Source organism: Pygocentrus nattereri, chromosome 26 (genome assembly GCF_015220715.1).
Source record: "Pygocentrus nattereri isolate fPygNat1 chromosome 26, fPygNat1.pri, whole genome shotgun sequence".
NCBI classification, from domain to species: Eukaryota; Metazoa; Chordata; class Actinopteri; order Characiformes; family Serrasalmidae; genus Pygocentrus; species Pygocentrus nattereri.
This window is the reverse complement of record NC_051236.1, coordinates 10,809,355-10,836,955: the sequence shown is the minus strand read 5'-3', so window position 1 is coordinate 10,836,955 and position 27,601 is coordinate 10,809,355. Positions and strand designations below refer to the sequence as shown.

The 27,601-nt window shown below is 39.9% G+C and overlaps 1 protein-coding gene across 7 annotated transcripts in view; it reads left to right on the top strand.

Moving 5' to 3' along the window:
* Window positions 1–27,601, top strand: part of tox2 (TOX high mobility group box family member 2) — a 159,965-nt gene that overhangs the window by 120,287 nt on the left and 12,077 nt on the right. For 4 of the 7 annotated variants that reach the window (XM_017705234.2, XM_037535131.1, XM_017705235.2 and 1 more), the window contains 3 exons: window positions 9,341–9,574; window positions 15,358–15,588; window positions 25,750–25,830. In XM_017705234.2, coding sequence (XP_017560723.1) covers window positions 9,341–9,574; window positions 15,358–15,588; window positions 25,750–25,830 — 546 coding nt within the window. The remainder of the gene's footprint in view (window positions 1–9,340; window positions 9,575–15,357; window positions 15,589–25,749; window positions 25,831–27,601) is intronic. The other 3 variants (XM_037535132.1, XM_017705236.2, XM_037535133.1) reach the window with 1 other exon arrangement.

Here is a 27,601-nt window from a genome sequence, read left to right as displayed (position 1 = left end):
GGAGTTAACACACTCGCTAATCATCTTCAAATGAACCTAATTGTTGCTGCGGCGCCCTGCTGAGGAGTGTGCGTGCGCGTGTGGCGTGTGTGAGGGGCTTCTTTTTCCTCATTAGACGCAGCAGAAATGTTCTGTCTTACTGTCTGGATCGTGTGTTGAGTCTGCTGCCTCTTTTCTTCATGAACCTTTCGAAAGCTGTCATGTCAAAGCCCTCTGAGAGCGAGAAAGAGAGAGAGAGAGAGAGAGAGCTGAACAGATGAACGTAAGAAGTGAGCAGCTGTTTGGAGACCATATTGACATATTTTTCCTATTCTTCTCTTTTCAATTAACCATATAATACTTTCTGTATCTCAGTCATCACTGGAGTATTTACAGTAAAACAGAATTATTATATTAAGTTGACGTTTCTCCCATATTCTGACTCATTATCAGCCTGACGTTCACACTGTAAGCAGTTAAACACAGAAATAACATGGACTGAGACTCCGTGTTCTGTCCTGTTCTGCTTTTTCTCGCTTTGCTCATCTTTTTTAGCTCATTAAATCCTCGACTTAGTGCCGTCGTCAAAGAATTTACAGTTTAGTGCTGAGGACACGATTTTCTCAGCTGGCCTGAGCATACTGACCAGCTCACTCACACCCTCACTCTTGTGCACTTTGCCTCTTTCTCTTCTCTATCCCTTTGCTTTTCTCTCACTTTCTTTTGCTCTCTTCCCTTCTTCTTTCCTCTTTTTCCCATCCCTCTCTCTCTTTTTCTTTATTTCTTTCTTTCTTTCTTTCTTTCTTTCTTTATGTCTCTCTTTTCTCCCTGACTTTTTCCTTGCATGTCCCTCCTTTTTGGCTGTCTGTCTCTATATCCCTGTCTGTCTCTCTCTCTCTCTCTCTCTCATTCACACTCTCATTCTTTTGTTTTCTTTCCCCTTCTCTTTCTCTTTTTCCATCCCTCCCTTTTCTTTCTTTCTTTCTTTCTTTCTTTTCTCCCTTACTTTTTTTCGCTGCATGTCCCTCTCTTTGTCTGTCTCCCTCTCTCTCAGTACAGTGCTCTGTTGGCATAAATGTATAAATGTTACAAGTTGCATTATCAATAAACATAAATAAGAGACAAAAATAGTGGTACATGGTTGTTATTTACAAGTAATTAGCCAGTAGTTTTATTTTAATTTTAGGTTTTATGTAAATAAGTCTTACTGCTTGTGATGTGTTCTCTCTCTCTCTCTCTCTCTCTCTCTCTCTCTCTCTCTGTCTGTCTCACACATGCTCTCTCTCTCTCACTCTCGCTCATGCGTTCTCAATCTCTCTCTCTCTGTCTCTCTCACTCTCTCACACTCTCTCACTCACTCTCTCTCTCTCTTACTGTAATCTACCTGGACACAATCAGCCCCATTAAAGTTGATAATTACTGTAGGTTAAATCATGATGCTGTTACGGAGTCACAGAGCAGTCCTCTGTTTTGTGTGTGTGTGTGTGTGTGTGTGTGTGTGTGTGTGTGTGTGTGTGTGTGTGTGTGTGTATATACTCTATAGGGCTTATTCTTCCAACGTACATGATGATAATCCCTTGGTCTCTCATGTGTAACCGATCCAGTCTCTCTTGCCTGACGCAGCACATACACGTGTGCAGAGAGAGCAGGTCCACTCTGCTTAGCGATTTAACCAGCTTGTGATTTATAAATCCACTCCCTTATTAGCGCTCTTAGCTGTGTTATAAATGACCCTCTGGGGTCTACCGGCAGACAGAGAGAGAGAGAGTGTATGAGAGAGAGAGAGAGAGAAAGATGGAGGAGGTGAGGAACAGTGGAGGGTTTTCATGTTCTGCCCTCGGGGCGAGCGAGGAGTCGTGGGGAGGGCAAGGCACGGCAAGGTTCCTTCTGGTTCTGTCTCTCTCTCTCTCTCTCTCTCTCTCTTTCTCTCTTTCTCTCTCTCTCTCTCTCTCTCTCTCTCTCTCTCTCTCTCTCTCGCTCTGTTTACGGCGCTTGTGAAGGATCAGTCTCCGGCGCTTGGCTAATTAAAGCTGCCATGGCCGCGAGCCTGCCGGGATAATGTTCTATTATTATAGTCATTTGTTTCAATTAAACGCTCTGTGATTTTACAATAGCAACTGTGAACCTGCGCCGAGTGAGCCATCACTCGCAACAAGATGTCTCCAATCACAGAGAGAGAGAGAGAGAGAGAGAGAGAGAGAGAGAGAGAGAGAGAGCAGGAGAAGGAAAGAGGGAGGGGAATGGAGAAAGGGAAGGACAATAGGGATGCCAAGATGCCAAGATACGCCCCATCACCCAGCGGCTATTAGACTTGGTTCATTCCACAACCTTCTGAAAGTGTCATAACTGGAGCTACAAAATATTTCAGCTGGTTGCTTTGCAGACCACACATCAGATTACAGTGAGGCCTTCTCTGTATGCAGTGATGTATCAGGGCCTTAGTTTTACATGCATTGAATCCATTGCTGGAATTCCAGTAGACTGTATTCATTATTGTGCTTCTGTAATCCAAGCTCATCCCTCGGGTAGTGATATTAAGGGAGGCTAAGCAGAAGAAAAGAGAATTAAAGGTAAAGTTTGTCAAGGAATAACATTACAGTACATTATACATAATACATTAAAGTCTACCCTAAGTCAGGGTTCAGCAACCCAAATGTTAAGAAGAGACATTTTTTTCCTTTCAACAAAAATAAAACCATTTTGGGGGTCACAACATGTTATGCCCAATTTACCATCTTGGCTGTAAATATGTGCTAATGTACTAGTATTGGCTAAAAATATAATATAAACAAAAACACAGATTTACTTTACTCTGTTTTAAGCTTTAGCTCAGCTATAGGCTTTAGCTCAGCTCAGTCAATTTTCTCACATCTCCAGCAGGAAACCTTTCTTCAAAAGTAGAATAGTTTCTTGTAAAATGTCTCTCATTGTTTGACTTTAGTCATCTTCTTATTCACCAGCTTCTTGTTCTAATTATTTACATTGTTCTACATTATTTGTAAGTCGCTTTGGATAAAAGCGTCTGCTAAATGTAATGTAATGTAAATGTAATGTAATGTAATTTTCCCATTCCACCTTAAATGGTGCCTGAGACACCGGAATGTAATTGCTTCACCATTTAAGATGGAACGGGAAAATTTGAAAAAGAAGCTGGTGAAGGAGTCCATTTATCTCCAAATTATCTATGTTTGTCTTAAATCTTTCTCTTTGCCTTTTCATTAGCTACTAACTAGCTTGTCTACATTGCTATGGTGACCAGCAGTCTGCATGTTAGCCTTCAGGGTTAAGGGTTGAATACACAGTTCTACATTAACTCCAGTGTTTAAGATCATTTATTGTTAAAACTGTGTTGAACGATCAGCAGAGCTTTATTTTACTGCAATGGAGGATTGTTTTATTCTTACCTAAAACTCGAATTCTGCTGTGGAGCTGCAGCAGGGTGGTAAAAGAGCCACATGAAGTGCACTTGAAAAAATGAAGCTCTGAATTTGCCTGATTTAAATGTATTAGCCAGTTGCGCGTGAATAAAATGTGTTACATCGGCACAATTCTTACCAGTAACTGAAGGTCAGCAGTATTGGTTGAATATAGTATAGAGTATAATCTTGTAGCAGTGATTGACACATTTGAATCACGTAAAACCATGTAAAACAACACATTTTAAAACAGTAAGGATGTAGGCAGGCAATTTACCACATGCTAATTCATAGGTAGAAGCTTTTGGTTGCTACATTAGCTTCATAGCTCCAGTGCAAAACTAGCAAAGCCATATTTGGACAACAAACATATTTTGGCTGATCAACTACTTTTGGTGCATGGGGTGGGGTATGTAAAGTAATATTAGCTTTATGTGGTTTGTCTGTACTATCATGCGCCTCGCCCTCCTAGCATTAGCTCAGGAGTGCAGCTGAGTTTGTTCAGGCCTGGTGGATGAGGCCAGTGACAGTCCAGTCCATGCGAGAATCAGAGCCTGGGTCACAGGATCACTGGAACAATAACGCTGAGATATTCTCTCCAATTCTCTCCATTCTCTATCTCACATGTACAAACACGCACACAATGCACTGCCTATAATTGGATAAGAGCTGCTGTTGTTGTTGTTTGGGCCCTGTTTGACTATGATGGACACAGTGTGGACACAGAGAGTTCTGGGTACAACAGAGAAACAGGAAATGAATCAGAGAACTTTCCAGTGTTTTCACTGCCAACACAAAATGAACAATATGCTGTGTGTGTGTGTGTGTGTTTGTGTGCTTGAGTACATGTGTGTGTGAGGTACAATGGGTTTCTCATCACGTCACAGAGGTAATTTAAAATGCCTGTTCCACATTTATCGGGGTGGGGGGGGCATTGGGGCACATGTGTGTGCGTGGGGGTGAATAAACGTAAATTTATGGATCTGGCCTTATCGTGTGTATATCTGGATATTGGCACCGCTGTTGACCCTTTGTATTAGAATGCAGAGGGGACCAGGACTGTTTGTCTTGGCCTCAGAGACAGTAATGGCCAAATAAAGGCAGTTACCCAGACACTACCACCCCCCCCTCCACCACCCCCGCCGTGGATGATACCATTTAGTAATTAGCATACAGTACCTATGGCAACGGCTAACCTTTGTAAGACTCTTTCATAATGTTTGTACAGCCGTCCCCAACCTGCTTTATATAGCCTCAACTGATGACTGTTAGAGATAGCTCGCTCTCTCTCTCCCTCTCTCACTCCCTCCCTCTCCATCTCTCTGGCTCTTGCTCAGTCTCTCTCTCTCTCTCTCTCTATCTCTCTCTCTCTGTCTCTCTTTAGCACTATTTCTTTGTCAATCTCTCTCACTTTGACACACTCTCTCTCTCTCTCTCTCTCCCTCTTTCTCTCGATCTCTCTCTGCTATTCTTTTTTTCTTCTGACTCTCTCCTCACTCTGTCACTCTGTCTCTTTCTCTGTCTGTCGGTCTCTCGCTCTCTTCCCCTTCTCAATTAACTGCATCACCTTCTCATTTCATCCCCCCCTATTTTTTTGCCTCTACTTGCTCAATCTGACATTTTTAAACCCCCCCCCCCCCCCATCCCCCCGCTGATACAGCAGCAAACAACATACAAAACAAATATTTGGTATCTACTCTAAACGTATGGGAAGCAGCCGTTGCATGTTTGTTTAATGATTCACTCGGACTCGTTTGTCAGAAGCGATAGTTAAGGCGGGGTGGGGGGGTGTTAGTTGAAAGTGTTGTGTCTTTATTCCTTTGATTACGCTCATGGCTCAGAATGAATTGAACGCAAATGTAACTCTAACTAAAAGGGCTGGACTCGCTCTCACAAAACTCAGATGTGTTTATCAGTTGGTTTTGCTCTGAAATTGTTTACTTAATACAAAATGTAAAATGATGACTTTTAATGTGGGAACAAATAAAGGATTTTTTTGTTTTATTTCAGAGAACATTGAGTGTTGTGATGATTTTAGCTTTAATGTCTTATTGTAAGGGGACCTGATATGTCAGTATAATAATTTTTTTCATGTGATTTATTATGTGATTATGTGAAGTTCTGCATGGTTTGCTTCCTTGTATCTCTACAGTGGTAACTTTACAGGAGAAGCCAGTCCATTAAATTAAATCGGGTGTGTCGCTGATGATTTTTTTGTTTCCATCTCCATTTTTGTTGCTGTTATTTATTTATTGATGTTATTTATGTTATTGTAAAATTGCCAGCTGCCAATGCACCAACTGAAATGACCAAATATTTAGTAAATTGGTAAAGTAACCAATTTGAAGATATTAAGTGTGTGTGTATGTATATATTTATATATATATATTTGTATATTTATATATACTCATGCTCTAACCGCCCCCCTGCCTTTTTTTTTGCGCTCCACTTCCTGCTTCAAATTGGAGCACCAGTCCATCCAGCAGGCAATGGGAGCAGTAATTCAAGTCAATGCCACTGAAATGATATTCAGAATTTAAATCATGGTGCTGCTATGCCAGTTTTGAAACAAATACCATAAATTATTCAGATTTTTTTTTCAGAGAGAGAGAGAGAGCAGATTGAAATAGATTGGTGCTCTGCTCGGCTGACTGTGGAGAAGCGATGATGATGATACCTTTTGTACCCCCCCTCCCAAAAAAGGCTCCAATCATAGGCTCATACTGGAGCAGTGATTTGAAGGTAGAGGCTCTCTCTGCTCTGCTCTCTTGTCTTCTCCTGTTGTTTAGAGAAAGCTATAGTGTGCTCAGATTAAAGAACAGGGTTGACGCTTCTAGCCAGCGGCTGTTGCTATGGAAATAGGGTTGCACTAGCTATGATAGGCCATTCATGTTTGATTAATTGGTTTTTCAATGCTTCTTGGTTTGTGAAAGCTCTTAAAGAGCAACTCCACTGAAAATGGAAAATTAATGGATTTTCTCTCTCATTCTCTCCCTCTCGCGCTCATTTTCTCTCTCCCCCCTCTCTCTTTCTTGCTCACTCTCTCTACTCACACACACACACACACACACACACACACACATACATACACATACTTTCTCTCTCACTCTCTTTTCTTTTCTTTCCCTTCTCTTTTTTCAGCGCAGAAGCTATTTTGTTGCGTTTGAAATGTGAAGTGATGGAGTTTTTGAAATATGATTTGAGGTTGGAGGTTGTGTTTGGGCTCTGAGGAGGTGAGGGGGAAGGGAGGGAGGTTTTTTTTTTCCGGAGTAAAATTTGAAATGCAAAAAGCACTGCTTTTGTTCAGAGTTTCCCCCTTTTGTGTTACCGACAGTGCAGAAACACAGTCTAATGTCCTGTAAATACAGCTCAAATGCAGCCACCAGCTGCAGCCGCGCAGCGCTCACTTACTTCCTCAGTGCACTGCTCGTAGTGTTTTTTTCTCCCTTTTTTACTACGCAGAAGACTCTGCTGAGGCCAATTAGCACGATTACAGGCCCTGACAGAGATCACAGCCCCTCCTCTAGTGTTTACTAAGACCCGCTCCATCTCGACCCCTCTAACTTCATCAATCACTTTAAAAGCACTAAGTTCCTATGTAATGTATTATTCAGAGCATGAATGTTTCATGGTGCTAATAAATGCTAGTTCATCAACTTTTGCTCATTTTTGCATTGGCGATGCACTAAGCATTCCTATTTATGTGTAAATGAATACATGCATTTGCTGCTGTGGAACAGACAGCTTCTCACATCTCTCATTGAGCAAAACTGAAACATGGGCAAATGTAAAGGAAAATATTACACATGCTGAAATAGAGAGTTTGCATAAGATTTCTAAGTAAATAATGAAAAAGAAAAACTTCTGATTTATGTTTTACATTTTTTGCTGCCCTGTTTGGGCTTCTCCGAGTGATCAGAAGTGTGTCAGTTTCGTGACCTGCTTTATTTGAACTTGCGTGTGCGTATGTGTGAAGAAAGTCTGCGGACGTATTGTCATTAGTTGAAGCATTCCTCCTGCGGTTGCTCACAGATTGTCTTAAGATAAGCCTTGATGGTGTAGTGGGTTTCTGAAGTGCCTTTGAAAGTCATGCTGAAAATGGCATGTGGTAAATACCTTACTGTAAATGGAGAGCTTATCTCTGCAATCTTGCACGATCGTGTCTGATATATCAGGTCAGCCAGTGGCAAAGTGGAAATGATGCTACTTTATAATGTCAGGTTTTAAATGGAGCTCTCTGAGTTAGTTCTTTCTTTTAGTCTTGTGAAGTACCTTTGTGGTTTTGAGGATCCATTTGTTAACAAAGGCACCTTTGAAGAGTTGTTTTCTGGAGAGTGAACATGTGTACAGTATTGTTTTAGTTTGTCCTCTCCGCTGTGTTGATCCCACCCTTTAAAAATCAAGAAGTTCAGACTTTTCAGGGATGCTGGCTTCTAAGTGTATGGAGTATGTCTCACAGAGCCACAGGAGGTATTAACTAAGTGGTGGTGAGGTAGGAATCAAGCAGATTGCTTCATAGGGTGAGAGAAGATCAACTGGGTTGCCACAAAGTGTGAGGGAACATTACCCTCGTTGTTTTATAGGTTAGACAAAGCAGATTGCTACAAAGGGTAAGTGAAGTTAAACCAGATTGCTATAAAGATTGAATGGAGATCAGCCAGTTTGCACCAAAGTATAAGGAAGAGATGAACCAGGTTGCTTCAGCAAGTGAGGGAAGATCAATCAGATTGCTTCAAAGAGTGAGGGAAGGTTCCCCCAGTTTGCTCTGAATAGTGAGGGAGGGATCAACCAGGCTGCTACAAAGGATATTGGAAGATCAACCAGGATGCTATAGGGTGAAGGAAGATCTACCAGGTTGCCACAAAGGGTGAAGGAAGGATCAATCAGATTGCTAAAGGCTTAAGGAAAATCAGCCAGGTTGTTATAGGATGAGGAAAGGATCAACTAGGTCACTATAGGGTGAGGGAAGATCAACCAGGTTGCCACAGAGGGTGAAAACAGGATAAACCAGGTTGCTATAGGGTGAAGGAAGGATTAACCAGTGTAGGGTGAGGGAAGATCAACTAGGTCACTATAGGGCGAGGGAAGATCAGCCAGCTTGCCACAAAGAGTGAAGGAGGAATCAATCGGTTTGCTAAAAGGTGGAAGGAAGATCAACCTGGTTGATGTAGGGTGAGAGAAGATCAACCTGGTCACTACAGGTTGAGGGAAGATCAACCAGGTCAGAATGGCATGAGGGAATATCAAGCATGTCAGAATGGTGTGAGGGAAGATCAAGCAGGTCAGAGTGGCATAAGGGAAGATCAAGCAGGTCAGAGTGGCGTGAGGGAAGATCAAGCAGGTCAGAATGGTGTGAGGGACGATCAAGCAGGTCAGAACGGTGTGAGGGAAGATCAAGCAGGTCAGAACGGTGTGAGGGAAGATCAACTAGGTCACTACAGGGTGAGGAAAAAATCAACCAGGTCAGTGAGGGAAGATCCAGCAGGTACTACAGGTTGAGGGAAGATCAACCAGATTGCCACAATAGGGTGAGGGAAGATCAAGCAGGTCACTATAGGGTGAGGAGAGATCAACCAGGTTGCCACAAAGGGTGAAGGAAGACCCAACCTTTTTGCTGAAAGGGTGAGGGAAGATCAACCAGTTTTCCACCACAGATAATTATTTGGAAAAAATGGTAATTTACATCACTTCCTGAAAGTGATCCCATTGACCATTCCAATACTAATGACAAAGCCAGTGCCAATGACCACAGTGCACCTGAACAAGTGCACGCTGCACCCATCCCTTAAATTTTGCCTTACTGGCTTAATGGCTGCATTGTGACTGTGGTTAAAAAAAGACAAAAATCCAATACTAGAGTTAACATTTGCCTGCCATAGCCAGGTAACTCAAAAGTCAGCTGCCCGATCTCCTCGTAAAGTCTGGTCTTCTTCTCTCACCCTTAGATGCAGGCGCTGGCTGGGCCAGACAGCGGCCGCTACCCCCCGGCCAGCCACATGCCCATGCTAAACAGGTCTTCTAGGATACTCCCCCACCCAATGAGCGCTCTGTCCCAGCTCAGCTCTCAGATTGGCCGAGGCTCCTATACTCGTGGCTCCCCCTCATCGCCGGGAAGCCAGTCGGCCACGCCCTCTCCTTCGAGCTCCGCCCAGGAAGAGGAAGCAGATTACCTCATGAAGGTACAGGGAAGGGAATTGGACTGTGTTATCTGTTTGAAGTGCGGATTGCCTCAAAATGCTGAGGATCAATAGTTAATAGAGGCTCAGGACGTGTAGTTTCAGATACTTAGATGACTAACTTGTTTAAGCGGGTGTTTAAAACATTTTCCCTTTCGTACGAGAGGTTTTTTTTTAGTTCATTTAGAAGTAACTGTGATTGTCAAATGCTTCTTCCGCAAGTGGCCCTTTTATATTGTTTACAAATTACAGCTATTCAACTTCACATACAACCACCTTTTGTTCTTCCCTTTACTAAAACATGTTGTCTTTTCTCTTTAGTTCTCCCGCACTCTCTCACTCTCTCTCTCTCTCACTCTCTGTCTCACCCTTTTTCTATTTTTATTGTCCTAGAAATCCAATTACTCCAGCTTGTCCGTCATCCTCTTCCTTTATTGAAAGTGTCAGTTGGAATTTAATTTGACTGCGGCAGTAATGCACTGGCTGCTAGAAATCCCTCATTATCACGATGCAGCATGCTTAATTGGATCCAAGAGTAAAAAGAGTGAATTAACTTACACAATGCTAAAATGACATTGTTTTAGACCAGCGGATTACACAAAGGTCTATTAGAGCGGAACACTGTTCACTAGGTGTGCTCGAGGCTGTGTAAATTTGGACGTTCTTAACGTTCTCTGTGTCTACGTCATTTAGACAGATCGTTTTGTTGCTGGTGTTTGTGGTGTAGAGCACAGTTTGGAGAGAAATGAGTATCAGCATGTATTGTCTCTTGTAGCGTTTTATTTTCTGCCCTCACACACACATACTCATACAACTCAACATGCATGCAGTTTTCCTGAAGCATTTTTTTTTCTTGTTTTTTAAGATGAATTCCACAACATTTTCAAAATTTCTACATAATTTAATCACTGAGGTGTAAACAAGTGATTTAGAGCAGTTTGATGTCAAATGATTAATAGTGGAGAAATTTACCAAGATTTCCTTATAGTAAGGATGATACAAACCAAGAGTTGCCATGTTAAGAATGCTAATAGCCAATTTATTTACTATCCAAAATGGCCAATGAAACTACACGTCTTCTAATTTTTTATATATAATGTTGATAACTGTACAGTGTTGGTAACTCTAAGGTATACTTTTCTTTGGCTGCTGTTTTGAGTCCAGAAAGCAAAAATCCTACATGGACACCTCCTGAGCTTAATTAGAGAGACCAGGCAGTTGGAGCAAATTCCAGGAGAGGATTTGTCCTTTTCTGGAGCTGAACTTTTTACTTCTGTTTACAGCGCATGTACCTCTCCACCAAGAACATGTTTTTAGGCTTAAAGCCTATCTCAAAATAACTGTGACACAGTGTCTCGGGCAACATATTTGTAACCATTTCATGTATAAACTTTCTGTGATGAAGCTTTTGAAGGCATTATCAAACATTTTAAACGTCTGGTTCCTATCACCACCACTGTGAACAATTCTCGCTAAGTTTTTCCAGATTTCACATCAAACCACTGACTTTGTTTACATCTTAAATATCGTTTACAAGGTAATTATTTAAAATTGGTGGAATTCAGACAGTGGCATATTGTAACTGTCATGTCAAAACCCACCATTTACACTTTGTAAAGACCAATAGGAATGGTTCACAATTACTTTAGACTTAATTGTTGTTACAGTAATGCATGTTAAAATTAAGAAGTGTTTTTTTCTTGTTACATGAAGTTACCTTTTTGAGGTAGCACTTATATGTTCCTATAAAGAGTAATGGATTTAATGAATGTAAATCCATATAGTAAGGTAAGTCTTGGCTGCTCTCCAGGCAGCTTTCTCAGCACACATGGCTCTTTCTCTCTCACTCTCTCCCTCTACCTCGGGGAGTGTGAGAGAGCGAGCATAAACACAATAGAGCTGTAACTGAATCAGGGAGGCTTTACTTTTGCATATTTATCTACAGCTGTGCACCAGGTACACACACACATATACATATATATGCAGGGTGAGAGAGTGCGTGTGTTCTTTATGTGCATATGTACACATATCCTATATGTGAGAACACACACATACACACACACTATTGCTTTAAATACTCTGCTATATTGTACATTAGAATGGCTTAATTTCACAAAGTCTTATGCAGGATTATAGTGAGCCTAAATACATGCACACTGCACAGTATACATCCCTTCACTTTCTCTCAGAATAAGCACCACCCACCTTCATGTGTGTCTGAATGACAGTGTGTGTAGGAGACCACGTTTGAACATTCAAATCATTTTTATTTGTGCAAATCTGGCATATCTTGTTCTCAGAGTGAGGATTGAGAAATGAATAATATTAATAGGGGAAACATTCAGATTACTGTGACTTTTTAACTCACTGTCACCAATGAAACATGTAATATCCATAGATTCTTAACTGATGCTGGCTTCTGTGCATTTAAGAATGGTGGTATCGCTGTTTTATGAAAACATCTTGACCGTTTTTTAAGTTTATGTTTTTTAGTAATAATAATGATAATAATAAGTTTTATGTATATAACATAAAACAGATTTACAAAGTATTTTGCTGTGCATAAAATTATAAAATAGGAACAAAATATGTATAAAAAAACAAGCAAATGAAAATAAAACCAATAACTTTTTAAAACAATAAAAAAAACATAAAAAATGTTATAATAAAAAAATTTAAATACCAGCTGCCCATTGTAGACACTTCTTGATGAATGGACCAATCCGAACAGTCCAAAATGACTTGGAGTTACATTAGTAGTAACAAAAAAGTCAAATTAAGAATAGAGATGCACAATATATAAGATGGAGACACATCTTTTGCCACCAAGTGGGAAAATTATTATTATCAGCTTGGTACTGGAATTACACTCAATAATAGAACCAACTACTGCACTGATGTGCATTCACCATTAGTCAGACCTTCCGTCTCATTAACTCACACAAATGGGTAACATAGAGGATGACACCCCTCACTCAAGAGACTACAGGCTTCATTTATGAAACATATAGAATTTCATTTTAAATTTGTTCTTGAAATAAGATCTATGTATCACTGATTTATAAGCATGCAATGTTGTAAAGCCTGTAGCTCTGCTGTTCATACATCAGGTTGGTACACTGAGTTTGCCTCTGCTCATTTTCACATCAAATTCACTTTTTTAAATCACTACTTAAACATACCTTTTTACATACAGGCATTTTTAGATCAAATCTGTGCATACAAATGTTTCATAAATGGCCACTAAGGTTCCATTCATGTCTGCCAAAAAGTTGTCCAAACACCCCTATGACTTTACAATGACTTTAACAAGTAGGGTTCGATTAAGCACCCTCCTGTTATAGCAAAGGGAATCCTGGGGCATGTGAATGGCTATATCTGATAATTAATGTAAAGGTTTATTATTGAAAGTTGAACTGCAAGTAAGCTCACTGCATTCCATATGTATTTATTATAGAAAAAATTGTGAAATTAAAATACAAAATTAAGTAAAGTGATTGTTTATTGATATCACTTTTGGACATTATATTCCATTTCAGTGCATCCCTAGTTAAGAAAACCTAACAAAAAACTTTTCCTACTTCTATAAAGATGCCGATTTGGACATATAAGGTTCTGTTGCATGATAGGAAGTAAGGCTATACAGTTTCATTTTTATAGTGCAATTACATGCTAGAGGATTCTCCACCTGTTTCAGGCTTAATCTCGTGGTGGCACTGATGAAAACGCTGACAACTGTGAATAGTGTTTTTAAGCAGCCTTTAAATCTACTGCTGTCCCAGAAACCTCTTTCACTCGTTAGTTTGCACTCCCTACTTTGCCTGAAACATTTCATGGCTTCTCTCTCTCTCTCTCTCTCTCTCTCTCTCTCTCTCTCTTTAAGTTTCCACTCGTTTGAATAATGAAATTGTTTTTGTTTTAAATGTGCGGCTGAAGAAACAAATATTAGTGCTCGTCCGACAAGAGATGAAGCCATGTAGCACTGATTCAAATGGGATATTAACAATGCCTGCTCAGCTCGGGCCACGGTGGAGCAATCAATTTTGCCCTGAATATTTCAGTGCTCTTTCTCCAGGGCTTCTCTGTCCTGTGTGCTTTTAACTCTCGTGTGTATGTGTATGAGAGAGAGAGAGAGAGAGAGAGAGAGAGAGAGAGAGAGAGAGAGATTGTCCATAACCTGTCAGAGCAGATTACACACAGTGGGTCTGAGTGAAAGCACTCTCTGGATTTCAGTGTATCCCATTTTTATTTCATGATGTTTGCAGATAAAAGAGCAACTCACATTTGCATAGTCAAACATATGCATAACTAGAACCTCATTACCACTCAGGCTTTCAGAAGCAGCAGGTATGGAATTACAACCAGTGGATGCTCGCTACTCAATGTATTCACTCGTACTCAGTATTTTTTTTTTTTTTCATCTTCGCTCGGTAACTTTTAAACTTTTGAACTTGTGGCAATGATGAAGATGATAGGATAAAAATACAAGATGGTAGATTTATTGTAATCCATACTGAGTACAGTAGAATTAGTAAAGACGATGTAAGAGAATGAAACTAACGACCCTAATAAACTAGAAACAGAACTGAAACAGAGACACTGTGTCATGCAAAGCATCAGAATCTATTTGAATGTTTGTGAAGTATCCTCAGTCTATTAAATGGGAGTGAGCTACAGGCCAGGTCTATATAATATTTGCATGTAAACACAAACTCAAAGAATTAACATGTGGACCAGAACAAGACTAACGAACAACTAGAAGGGCAACAGGAAAACAGATTCTATACTGCACAAGTAATTCCAATTCCATGCAAGACAAGATAGGTATCTATACTGGCAAGTTTGAACAAGAAACACAGTTGAATACATACTGAGTGAGGTTGCAAACAAAACACAGGTGAACAGGATAAGAAGAGGAGGAGCTATGGGGAATAAAAGAGAAGGCAAGGGCAAAGCCTGACTGGATAAACTGTGACAACTGGAAATAAACGAACAGCTCACAGTGTAAACCCTTTCATGCATTTATATTCAGTAAACCATTGAAACTGAAAGTTGGTTTCAACTGATTTGACCACATCTAATTCAATGGCTGTCATCCAAAAAAACCCTCAGTGTATTTTTTTTGCTTATTTCAGGCATGGATGTCCTACATTAGCTTCATCTCCTCTTCTTTGTCTATTGTATCTACATATATGACTCAAAGGTGTCTTTAGACCAGGGCTGCCCAAATGGGACAAATCTGTGGTTTTGTGATGTCCTGCAGGGATGTTTAACATGTTTGAGTTGGCCGACCAGAAGGTTGCCCAAACTCCCCCATGCCTTATGTATTTATATGTAATAAATCTAGCTAGCTGTTTTGTTTTTAGGCCCATGGCTCACCACAAACATTAACCTTTGGCCCCTTAGACCCACTTCTTTAGACTTTTGCCCTGGGTAAGTTAAATGTCATAAATGTAAAGTTAAGTGTTCTTTATAGTAAACTATAGTAATTGTCCCATAGAAGTGCCTGTATTCTATAGCTCTTGTTCATAAGGGAGCGTTTGTGTGGTCTCCCTCTTAAACTGCTTTCTTTATGTTACATGTTCCACCCATTAGCTAGTATGGCAAGAACAATGAACAATGCAGTTCAAAACAGGTTTCAGCTGTTGTACGCAACATACTGCAATCCTCAACATATTATCCCCTGCTATATTAAAGTACATCCTGGCGCTGGGTTTAGTGGCTGGATCTGCGTGTGTGTGTGTGTTTAAGTCTGTGTCCTCACACTGTCCCTCTCTTTTCCACAGATCACGGGGGAGAAAAAACCCTCCGCAGACATGATGAAGCCCAAGCCCAAGCCTCAGAAGAAGAAGAAGAAGAAGGATCCCAACGAGCCTCAGAAGCCCGTCTCGGCCTACGCTCTCTTCTTCCGGGACACTCAGGCAGCCATTAAGGGCCAGAACCCCAACGCCACCTTCGGAGACGTCTCCAAGATTGTGGCCTCCATGTGGGACAGTCTGGGAGAGGAGCAGAAACAGGTGAGGTTTTGCCCAGTTTTGCCACGGCCTGCAAGTGTGGAGGATTGTAGTGCTTATGCTTGTGTTGGCCTGCTCATCTTAATATGCCATATGAAACCCCTCAAGGCAAGTTGTTAGATCAGAAGGATCAAACTCATGTCCTTAAAGCAACAGTGAAAATGTGTTTATACCGGTTTATGATAAAAATGGACAAAATGTGGAAAAAATTGAAGCTTCAAAGTAGTTGCTTGTAGGGCTGGGTACTGTTCAAAATGTTTTGATATCAATACTTCAACTTCAGTAATGACTGCTTATTGATGCTTTTTTTAGTATTTTCTTTTAATTAACAGTCTGAAAGTGGGCGTGGCTTAAACCACATGAGTGTGAGATGTTGGAAGTCAGTCTGCAGGCAAGGCTTTCAAATAAGCATGTCTATAGGCTCATGGACGCTGATAAGACTGACTGCTTAGGTATTGAAATTTGACACTCCACTCAGGGAAGGGGTCCGAAGCACACCCAACATTACAAAATCTCCTTCCACTCATTGTGGGTAATGATAATTTTCCACCAGAGAGGGCTAAATCCCTAAAATTTACATAAGAAATCAAAAGCCTAGACTGCATTTCTTGCCCATCATTGAAGGCCATTCCAAAGTGAGAGATCCTTCATATACAGCCTAGAAATGCAGTCTACATTCTGAGGGATTTCTAGGATGCAGCAGATGTATTCTTCCAGGGCTTCGGTTACCCAAATTTCTCTGCACCACGACACAAATGAAGAAAAAAAAACAGCACCAAGAAAATGTTTAATTAAATAAATGTTTTAATTAATTAAAGCATTCGTCCACATATCGTAGTTTATTTAGAAGTATTTGTATGTATGTAGTTTATCGTATCACATAAAAACATCTTCATTTCCATGAAAAAATGAAAAAGCAGCAAACACAATGCAACAGGCTCCCTTTTCTCTCAGCAGTTCCCTCACCCTGAGAAGTGAGGCCTTTCTGGTGACATCACCATGCAGCCTCATAGGACTATTTAATTTGTGTAACCAATAGGCCACTTCCAAGGAGGAAGAAGTACCCGCCCTACTGTGACTACAGCTATAGTGTAGCTTTAACAGCTGTGCATGATTAGAGGCGAAAGTGTGATGATTTAGGCGTGCAGTTTGCACAGTGCTAATTGGAGAGCTATAAGCTTTCTTCATGTGTTAGCCTTGTAGCTCCCGTGCAAAATGAAAGAAGTGGACTTACACCTATCATGTCTTAGTCAATCTAGTACATTTAGGGTAAGAGGGAAATTGTGTTATCGCTTTTTAGCAGTTTATTAACTTTAACACACCTGAGAATCAAGATTTGGGCCCTTTAATCATTTACATCCCTACTCTGCACACTGCTGTACAGTTACAGAGATTTCTGAAGTCCTGATAGTAGCAGAGCTTAAGGGTAGAATTTAAGACAGCCTCAGCTTGCTGTGGTCTAGATCTGTATAATTTTATTTTACTGCTGTCAGAACAAAACCTCATCTCCAAAAGGGTGACTTTACAGAAGAAGGAAAAAACATACTTTACTTTTAATGTAAGTCAGTGGAACCAGAATCTTTTCCAAGTCATTTTGGGACATTTCTTTTAGTCAATTCACCATGGAATTTAAACAGAATGTAAAGGGCAACAACCATTTTCAAATTATGTCAAAAACTGAAAAATGATAAAAATGGAGATACAAGGTTTTGTTCTGACAACACCTTGTACTTGAGGATTGTTTTACATATCTGCTTATCAAAATATATCAGTTTGTTCAGGAAAAAGCAGTTATCTTAGCTTTCGTTTGTGTGTTTGTGTGTGTGTGTGTGGATTTGTATGTGCATGTGTTCTTCAGTAATGAGCTGTGCATGAAGCAGAGTGATGATGTGTGTGAGAGACAGAGAGAGAGAGAGAGAGAGAGAGAGAGAGAGAGAGAGAGGGCCACTGTATTTTTAGAATATCCTCCATAACAAAGGCCTGCTATTGCATGTCAAATAAAAGCACCTGTCTCCATGACAGAGTGCAGACCACTCACCCCACTGCCATGTGATATTTCTCTCTCTCTCTCTCTCTCTCTCTCTCTCTCTCTCTCTCTCTCTCTCTCTCTCTCTTCTTTTCTGTGGGCTGCTGTGTGTCCTTTTATGTGCAGTTAATTTTTGCCTCCTTCCCTTCTCCCCTCTTCACCATGAATCTTCATTTTGCCGCTGACACTCTTGAATGTGAATTCCTCATTTCCTCGGCCCTTTTATTTATATCTGTTGCCTGGTGATTTGATCATGCTGAGAATACAAGATTAGCCATCGCCCGGCGCCCTTCTTTTCTCCCTCAAGGACATCTGCTCTCCGAAATGTTATTGTTTGTGCTTCTTAACCCTTCATCCACCAGGACGTTCAGACACTGATACAGATTTGTGAAAGCCTGTTCTTTTTACTTATTCATTGCATTTAATTGCTTCGTTACTGCAGACATTAGACATGAGGAAAATAGGGTTTCCTCTGAAAATCATAATAAGGTATCCTTTCCCTCGGCGAGATGGGGAAGATTTGGATTTTTCCTTTTTTATTTCTTTTTTTAGCCCATGACTCAGTTTTGAAACTTCAGAACACATCTGTTACATATCAGTGGAGCTGATGAGGTCATCCAGAGATGGCTCCCAGAGCTCTAATTAGCGGCAGTCAGGTCATCTTTTGATGACATCATCACCTGCCACCAATCATTCTCAGTGCCAGTATATCAACATTTCTCCTTCAAAGTGAGATGCTGTTAGATATATACAGTAATTTAGCAAAAAGTCTAATGTACACATTTGACCGTTTTTGCTCCAAATGTAATCAAATGTATATTTGTAAAAACATTTTTGCAGGTATTTTTAAAGAAATTATTTGGCAAGAACATTTATTTATGCTTTTATCTCCTTATCCCAAATGTCTAGAGTGCTTTTTTTACTGTTGCAGTAGAGCTACAAGGTTAATGTAGCTAATAGTGTTGTAGTCAAGTGTACTAGATGTGTTTCCAGGTCAACACTAAGATCAGGAGTGGCTGAGAACGAGATGAGACTGAGACCAGAGTATGATTTTTTTTCCCAGAATATAAAAAATAAAAGAAGAAAAGGGGTAAAACTGAAATGAGTAGTTCTTTGTGCATTCCTTATCATTTGCTATACATCATATATATATTAACACATCATATAATGTTTTATTTTACAATATTATTGTAAAATATAACATTAAATAATATATAGCATAAAATATTATTATTTATTATTATATGATGGTCTTAATCCAGCTTTGCATCATAACTTTCAGGAGGAAATGATGACGAGATTCTTATTTCTTGTTCAGAATCACTAAACTCAGTGAATGTCTTCTGAATGTAAACCAGTTACCTTAGAAAGAACCATTACACTCAGTACATCGGCCTCAAGACCAGTTTCCAAGTCCCCTTCACCCCAAAACAGAGACAAGAGTCCAAATTATGTTGAGAGCAAGACCGGACTCGAGTACTACAACACTGGTAGCTAACACATATTGGCCATTTATGCCCCAGCAATTAGCACCGTGAGAACAGCACATCTGAATCATCACACGTAGTTAAGCTCTCTGAGACAGACTTCCTTATGCTTATTACTCTGAAGCACACACTGCGATTTATAAAGATGGACAAAAGTACACCCAAAATTCAGGCTTGAAGGCTGCTGTGGTTTTTATCTATATGTCACTCTTTTACTCCCAAACCCCAACTCCCAAATTTCAGCTTGTGAAATGTATTCATTTTTTTAAAGATCTTTCTGATTTCTTTCAAAGTTAAAATATTTAAAGTTTTCTGAAGTTTAATTTTGAAATAAAAACCTTTAGTTTAAATATGTCTCAAAGTCTGAAAATCAATGTCTAACATTAATTATTACTACCAAAACACACATTATCTGCAGGGAAATAAACTTTTTGTGCTGTAATTAAAAATATTATGATTTTATGTACAGCTGTTCAAAGCTGTTTTGCTAGCCACATACTGGATAACGTTTTTGAGTTATGCATTTTTCAGTTTCATTAATGTTGTGATTGTTTTGGTAGTGACAAATGGAATGCTGAATCGTTTGTTTTAATAAAGTAAAGGTAATTATGGTAAATGGTTATTCAAAGCAAAACGATTTCAGGCGAAAGTCCAAGTTATCGCTGCCTTTGAACCAGTTCAGGATGGTCCATATCTGAAATACTACTGCATGTTTCTTCTCCCAAAAGATATATTTTACACATCTTTCTGGAAGAGCACTTATGTTTATTATTTTTTTAACGTGAAGTACATTTGATAACCCCGGCAGCTGTTTTCGACGTGATCTGCAGATAGGAATCAGTAGTGAAACAGCATGTAATCCATGTCTCTTCTGTCCGTTCTTATCCTTCCAGCATGCTAAGAAAGAGTGGAATGGAGAAGGGGTGAAGGATCCTTATCTGCCTCCAGAATAGCCTCTCTGATAGGCCCATTAATGGATGATTGATAGAGCTCCTCTCCAATAGATGACTGTCATTTCTTTTAGTGATGGCCCTGACCTGTCACTCATACCAATGAGGAATATGTTAAATGGCTCGGGACCGTGATGCCCAAGAAGCCGTAGTACCGGCCTGTGCTGCCCCTCAGTTATGTCACGTGTAGCACCGATAATAACCCTCTCCTCCTGAGCTTTTATCCAGTAGGCTGTAGTTGCTGTGGTCCTGCAGTCCCTCCATCCCTGTTTACCTTTGGCCTTCAGTTGGAGCCTCTAGAGTTCAAAGAAATGCAGGAATTCATCTTGTTGTATGTGGAACACTGTGAAAAAAACCCAGATATTCAAACAGAAGCACCCTCATCATTGTCTTTGTTTTGTGTTCGTGTTCGGTTTGTTGTCGTGTCGTCCTTGAGCCGCACCAGCCATGTTTTAGATGTTGGGGTTCTGTTTGTTTGTTTGTTTGTTTTCCTTTGCCTGCTTACAGAGGTTTAATAACCCCATCTTTTCATATTAATTCTCATGAGATTTGGTGTTTCATGCTTTGGAGTCAGCCTCATTAATTTGAGTGTTTCTGAGATATACTGTGTGCTACAGCGAAAGGTAACAATGCAGAATAAAGAGTCATCATCACTGCACTGTAGCCTACAGTGCTACTGTAACTGCTCAGATCTCTAGCAGCAGGACTGAGGATACGAGATTAGAGGAAATATTACTGCTGTGCTGCAGGATTAGATTTAGATGAGACTATTCAGTGTACCTTAGAAGAGAGGGAAGGGGGGGGCAGTTAAGGTATGGTACAGTTAAAGTAATAGACATCAAAGGACTTAGAGAGCAGTAAGAGTGAGAGAAATATTAATAGAAATAAAGAAAAGGAGTGACAGGGTGAGAAAGAGAAGGAACAAGACAAAAGGAATAGTGAGAAGGAGAGAAAACTGAGAGAGAGGAATGAACAAGGTGAAAAGTTTGAAAGAGAGCAAGAGAGAAAAGAGGGAGAGAAGGAGAAAAACAGATGAGGAGGGAGAGGGAGAGAACCAAATGACTGAGGGAAATAAAGGAGAGAGATAAAGAAGTGAGAGAGACAAATAGCAATAGAAATAAAGGAGAGTGACAGAGACAGAAGTGAGGGTAATGGAAGAAGAAGTAAAGAAAAGAAGTGACTGGGGGTAGAGAAAAGAAAAGAGTGAGAAGGAGGCAAATGAAAGAGAAAGAGAGAGAGAAATAGTACAAGCAAAGTGAGTGAGAGACATAGAGAAATGAAGAAAACAAGAAAGAGTGAGCAGAGAAAGAATTCAAGAGTGCAAGAGAGGAAGAAAGAAAAGGAAAGGAAAGAGATTAAGAACGAGAGATAAAGAGAAGAGTGTCTGAGAAAAAGACGAAAGGTTGGAATAGAGTGAGAGAATAGAGAGAAAAGTATGAGAGAATGAAAAAGAAAGAAAAGTTAGAGCAAAAGAGGAGAAGGGAAAGAAAGTGAGAGGAGTATAGAAAAAAAGATGCAAGAAAAGAGAAATGAGTGAGAAAGAAAAGGAAAAACCGGGGAAAATGTGAAAGACAGAAGGAGAGAGTGAAAGAGGTAGAGAGAGAGTGAGTGAAAAAGAAAGAAAGATAGAGCAAGAGAGAGAAAATTTGGATTGGAAAGAATGAAAAAAAGGAAGAAAAGAGTGAGAGAGAAAGAAAAAGGGAACATGATGAAAGAAATATCAAGACAGCCAAAGAGGAACAGTGACAGAGAAAAAGAGAGAGGGAGGGATAAAAGAGTGGGGAAGAGAAGGGGAAGAGAAAGAAAAAACAGAGAGAGAGAGTAAGAAAGAAACAAGAGGAAGACAAGAAGGAGAAAGAGCAAGACAGAAAAAAGTGGAATGGTGTGAAAAAAGAAAGGCAGAGTGAGAGAGAAGAAAGGTAGAAAAAAGAAAGACTAAAATCAAGGAATGAAGGAATGAGAAAAAGGAAGGGAACAGGATGAAAGAAAAAGCAAGAGATGGAAAGAGAAAGTGAAAGAGTGAGGTAGAGAAAAAGAGCAAGAGAAGGAAAGAGATAAAAGAGACAATGTGAGAGAAATGCAGAGAGGGAAGGAAGGAGAAAAAAGAACTAGAGAAAGAAAGAAAGCGAGACAGAAAGGAAAAAGGTGAAATAGTGTGAAGAGCAAGAGAGGGAAAGAGAAAAAAAGCAGACTGAGCGAGAAGAAAGAGAGAGCAAGAGAGGAGAAAGAGGAAGAAAAAAAGAACAAGAGAGAGAGATGGATATTTCCATATTTCTTTAACAGCATCCCTTGATGTAGAGTGGTCCCTCTCTAACAAGCTCTGTGTGTGTATGTGTGTCCTCTCTCTCTCTCTCTCTCTCTCTCTCTCTCTCTCAGGCCCCCCTCCCCGAGGGTATACGCCCCTTCCCTCGTGTCAGGAGGTTCCGCGAGTTATTGTCTTCCATAATTAACCGGTTATCAAACAGGAACATTTCATTAAGGTACAATTACCAGATAATTCTGCGGGGGGACACCCGGCATGTCGGGATTAAGAAGGCAACATGTGCTCCCTCGCTCTAGCACATCCCCTTCCTTATTTCTAATTCATCGCGACCTGCTCCCTCTCTCCCTCTCTCCCTGTCCCTCTCTCTCTCTCCCTCCCTCTCCCTCTCTCTCTCTCTCTCTCCCTCTCTCTCTCTCTCTCTCTCTCTGACGGCTTCAATTGCTAATGAATCCGCTCACTTTGGAATAATTAGAAATCCTTAGGCGTGCTAATTTATTTAAGAGTTGCTGTCGTTAGGGCCACTCATTAGCTCGGGTTAAATTAATTTGAAAGCAGAGCTGCCGGGAGCTCCTCGGGAGTTCATTATTACAAAAGCCACACAACCTCGTTCAATATTTAACTGTCAGGACGCAGGCTCTCAAACTTAGCCCTGGCTGCCTTATCTGAAAATGCTTTAGACTAATAATCTACTAATAATAGTGAGGGGTCTCTGTTGCCGTTTGTTTGGTGTTTTTATGTTTCAGCCGGTGTGAACGGAATAAAAGAAGTCACTTACTGGACGGCCTTTTAATTTAACCCCAGACAGCTTCCAACTTTGTGACTTTCCTCCATATTCAGATTAGTCAGATGTTTCAGTTTGTGTATGTATGTTTGGGAGCTTTATGTTGCTTGCTGTGTGTGTGTGTGTGAGTCTGTGTGTGTGTGTGTGTGTGTGTGTGTGTGGGTGGGTGTGTGTGTGTGTGTGTGTGTGTGTGTGTGTGTGTGTGTGTGTGTGTGCTGTGTTCTCAGTAAGGAGGGGCTCAGCTCTGTGTCTGTATACATACGTGTGGATGTACGTCTGCTGTGTCTGCCACGTGTCTGTGTTTCTGTCATGCATATGTTCATTAAAGCTTAATGGTAACTCTAGCCACAGTATAGCAGGCAGACCGGGCCCAGCCATATGTAAATGTTTAAATCATTGTTCTCTCCAGTCCTCCATCTTTCCACCCTGTAACAAGCTCCCCAGGGAGCGATGGCAGCGTTATTTTTTTTTCCCCCTAAAAAACACACCATTGCCATACTCATCACTTTAATGTTGTTCTTTTCTCATCCGCGCCGTTACACCTCTTAATACAATGTGACAATGTGTTTTGTTTTTTTTTTTTATATATTTTCCAACCAATTTAAGCTGTTTTCCATCATTGTTTTCTTTCCTTAGCAGCTTAAACACCACTGCCATTCTCTGTAGCACAGGGCAGTGTTCATAAGGCTACGTAAGCCTTTCTTGACAACTGACGTAAACAATGTAACATAAAGAAAAGAAAATAAACATCGTTTTTATGTGTATATATAAACATTTATAGTCTTACTCCAACAAGCATAACTTTTGAAAACTGACTTAAGCTAGACTGACGCTTGTTAGAAGCCTTTATAAATGTTAATCACAGTTGTCATAATAGGCTTATGTAGATGCCATGTATCCTTATGAAAGCCGAATGAATGTTATATATTTATTACCTTAAAGGAAACCAATAAATGACAAATGAGGTTCAACATTTTATTTCATCAGATTTAATCACGTACAGCATAAAAATGAACATGAACTCCTCTGTATGTGTTCTATACAGTCTCACAAGGCTTTGGTCCACTGCAGCCATTTTACCATATACAACAGTGCATTGATGACCTCGCCCGTAAATGTGTTCAGCCAATGAGAATCTTTTTATTTGAATACAGGATCAACACTCAGAGCGTTTCTTCACAGATAGAGAATTCTATGCTGAAACACACTATAGAAACGCTGAATTTTCCTCTGCACTATTATAAATAAAGGTTCTGTGCAGGTACATTTTTTATTCATCAAAGTACGAACAACATAAATGTTCCTCAAAGGTACAGCAGTGGTTTTAAGGTCCAGTTGTGTACCTTAAATAAGTTTTTCCAGGTGTAAAGTACATATTTGTATCTTTTCTTAACCAAATGTTTTAAAACTGAACAATAAAATAAAAAGCCTGAAGATGACACAGGGAGTGTGGAGTTAATAGAGCTTAGAAAATATAATTTCATAAGTGGATTATGGTACAGTTATGTACTGCCCCAGTGACAGTTTTGAGAGTGTGCTCATCACAGATGTCTTTCAAAGAACACAAGGAAGTATATTTAATTGAGAAAAAAAGAGAATGTTCCCCTCTATACAATGTGAGACCAGTTTACCATATTGTCTTTCATTAGCTCAGTTGCTATTCTCAGCTCTACTCAGTACAATGTGAGAATGTTTTGTTTTTCACCAATTTAGATGATATTTTGTGCAAAAGATTTTCTCCCATCAGTTTAGATCAGCAATTGATTTTCTGTTGCTGTTCTCATCACATTAATGTTGTTTTTCTCATCAGTTTCTCATCAACTAGTGCCACTTCTCTACTTAGTGTGACAGCATTTGTTTTCCATCAGTTTACTCCATATTGTCTCTCATTGGCTCATTTTTGGAGTGAATGTTTTTTTTTTTTATTGTCATCAGTTTAAACACCATTGCAATACTCCTCCATTTCATGTTGTTTTTCTCATCAATTAAAGCAGTGCTGCTTCTCAATTCAGTTTTTGTTGTTGTTGTTTTCCTTTTCACCAATTTAAACCATGTATTCTCTCATCCGCTAAAGCAATGCTGTTGTCGCGCTCAGTTTCTTAGCGAATGGATTTTTTTTTCAGAGACGGTGAAATGATTGACATGCCATTACATTAGCCTACATTCCAATCTCACCATTTCTCGGTGACTTCATTCCGTTGCTATAGATTGCCTTCCCTGTTAAACCCTGTCGTCTTTTTCTTCCCTCACTCTCTCTCTTTGTGCTCTTTCTCTGATGTGACACCCACTCTGATAGAACGATGTGTCTTCTTAATGGACTCTCCTGCAGAAATGCTAAAACCCAAAATGATTTCTTTTTCTCTTTTTTCGGAATGTTGTCTAAGCGAGCGCTTCTTTGGGAAGTTTATGAAATTACCCTTCTAAAACGTTACCACATAATTGAGTTTTGTGCAATAATCCATATGGGCTGGTGCAGAGGAAAAAAAAGGTTCATAGGTTTTTGGGGTTTTTTTTCGACTATGATAAGATATTGAGAAGTATGTTGGACATGGGGGATCAAATGTGGTTGACATGACACTGACCACATTCAGGTTAAGTGTCTGAAGTCCTGTGTGTCTCTAATCACTGTTGTCTTTCTCTCTCTTTCTCTCTCTCAGGGATATAAGAGAAAAACAGAAGCGGCCAAGAAGGAGTACCTGAAGGCCCTGGCAGCGTACCGAGCTAGCCTGGTTTCCAAGGTAACCTAGGGAGGAGGGGGTCATGTCTTTGATATGTACGGTCAGCGGTGATGGGGGGATGAGGTATATTATACATTAGATGGAGTATTCAGCAGAATCTCCAGGGAGGGGTTGTCAAGGGAAATGTGAGAGCATTTTGTGGGGTATGAATGTGTGCAAGCATACGAGGAATGGGACCATGCACAATTAGACCCCTTAGTTTGGGGAATAAAGTCTGTAGCACTCTTAGCAATCTTAGCAATAAGAATCCTGTGTAGTACCAAAAAAGATTGTATGACTTTTTAAAAGGCTGTTATTAGTATAATAACCATGATGTCGTGTAATAATGTTAAACATATAATAACTATTTTTAAAAAGGGTCTTTATAGATATAAACATACCACTGTCAGAGCAAAACCTCACCCCCATTTTAATCCTTTTTCAGTTTTTGACATAATTTGAAAATCTCTCTTGCTGTTCGTATTGTGTGTAAATTTAATGATGAATGGATCAAAAGAAATAGCCCAAAATTTCTTGGTAAAAAGTCTGGTTCCATTGACTTACATTAAAAGTAAAGTAGGTTTTTCCCTTAACATTTTAGATACAAGGTTTTGTTCTGAGAGCAGTGATATGCAGTAGGTTTCCCATCATAGAGAAGAAAGTGCAAATTCTTTGAGTTGTCAGAGGTCTATATCTAGCCATTGCCTTCATCAAAGGACCCTTCAAGAACCATAATTGCTTACATAATGACGCAGTATTCTTTTTTTCTCCAACCAGGTGAAGCTAATTTATGAACAGTATGTGGAATCCCCTGGATTACTTTTAACTAAATCCATTAGATCCTCACATACTGATACGTTACTCAATTTGTCTTCATTTCATAGCACTGCAAAATCCATAGATCGATAGCGTATTTCTAATTTACAGAAAGCAATTCATCTCAGGTTGGTTTCAACAGGAGCCACGTAATGGATCGTTTCATTGCATATTTTCATCTACATAATAAAACACATCATTTTCATACCCCTAATTTCACAGCCATTGTTTTCCTTTTCAAAAACATAAATTGCATTTTCATGCTAAACACTCTCTCTCTCCCTCCCTCACTCCCTCTCTCTCTCTCTCTCTCTCTCTCTCCCCCCCTCCTTCCTTTTCTATACTTCTGTCTCTAAGCTCTTTGGCCCAAAACAAGAGGCTTGATTAAGCCGTGAATGGTGTATTCATCAAGCCTCCTCCCTCGGCAGCTCCTATTAAACGCCTTTCTCGTCCTTCGTCTCGCGTAATTAAATATTTCGTCAAAATCTGTTTCTCGCAGACACTTTGATTGATGCGTCTGTGAACTAGCAGGCACTGAAAAGAAAGAAAATACCGAGCTCTGAAAAAAAAGGAACAGAAATATGAAATAACCACCAAAATCCACAGCACATTCAGAGTCTTCAAGGCTTGAAACATATATTTATGTAGCGAAAATGACTGTTGTTCTTAAAGGATGTTATTTTTCATATGTTTCTTCGGAGAGCTGGTGGAGAGCATACTTCAACCGAACTGAAAGACAGAAATGATTGTGTGCGGGCTGGAGCAGTGGGTTTTTTTCTGCAGCTCTTGGATCGGGTACGCACCTGGCGGCATTTTGTAGGTTAATAAGTTATTGTGCGTGTTTTGTCTCTGTGAATGTGCGTCGGCTGATTATGGCAGCCCGTTTTTAAAAGAGGCCCTCCTCCTTCTTCAGGCGTAATACTAATGTCAAATGATATATTAGCATTTCTCTCAGACACATCTGGTGCGAAAGCTG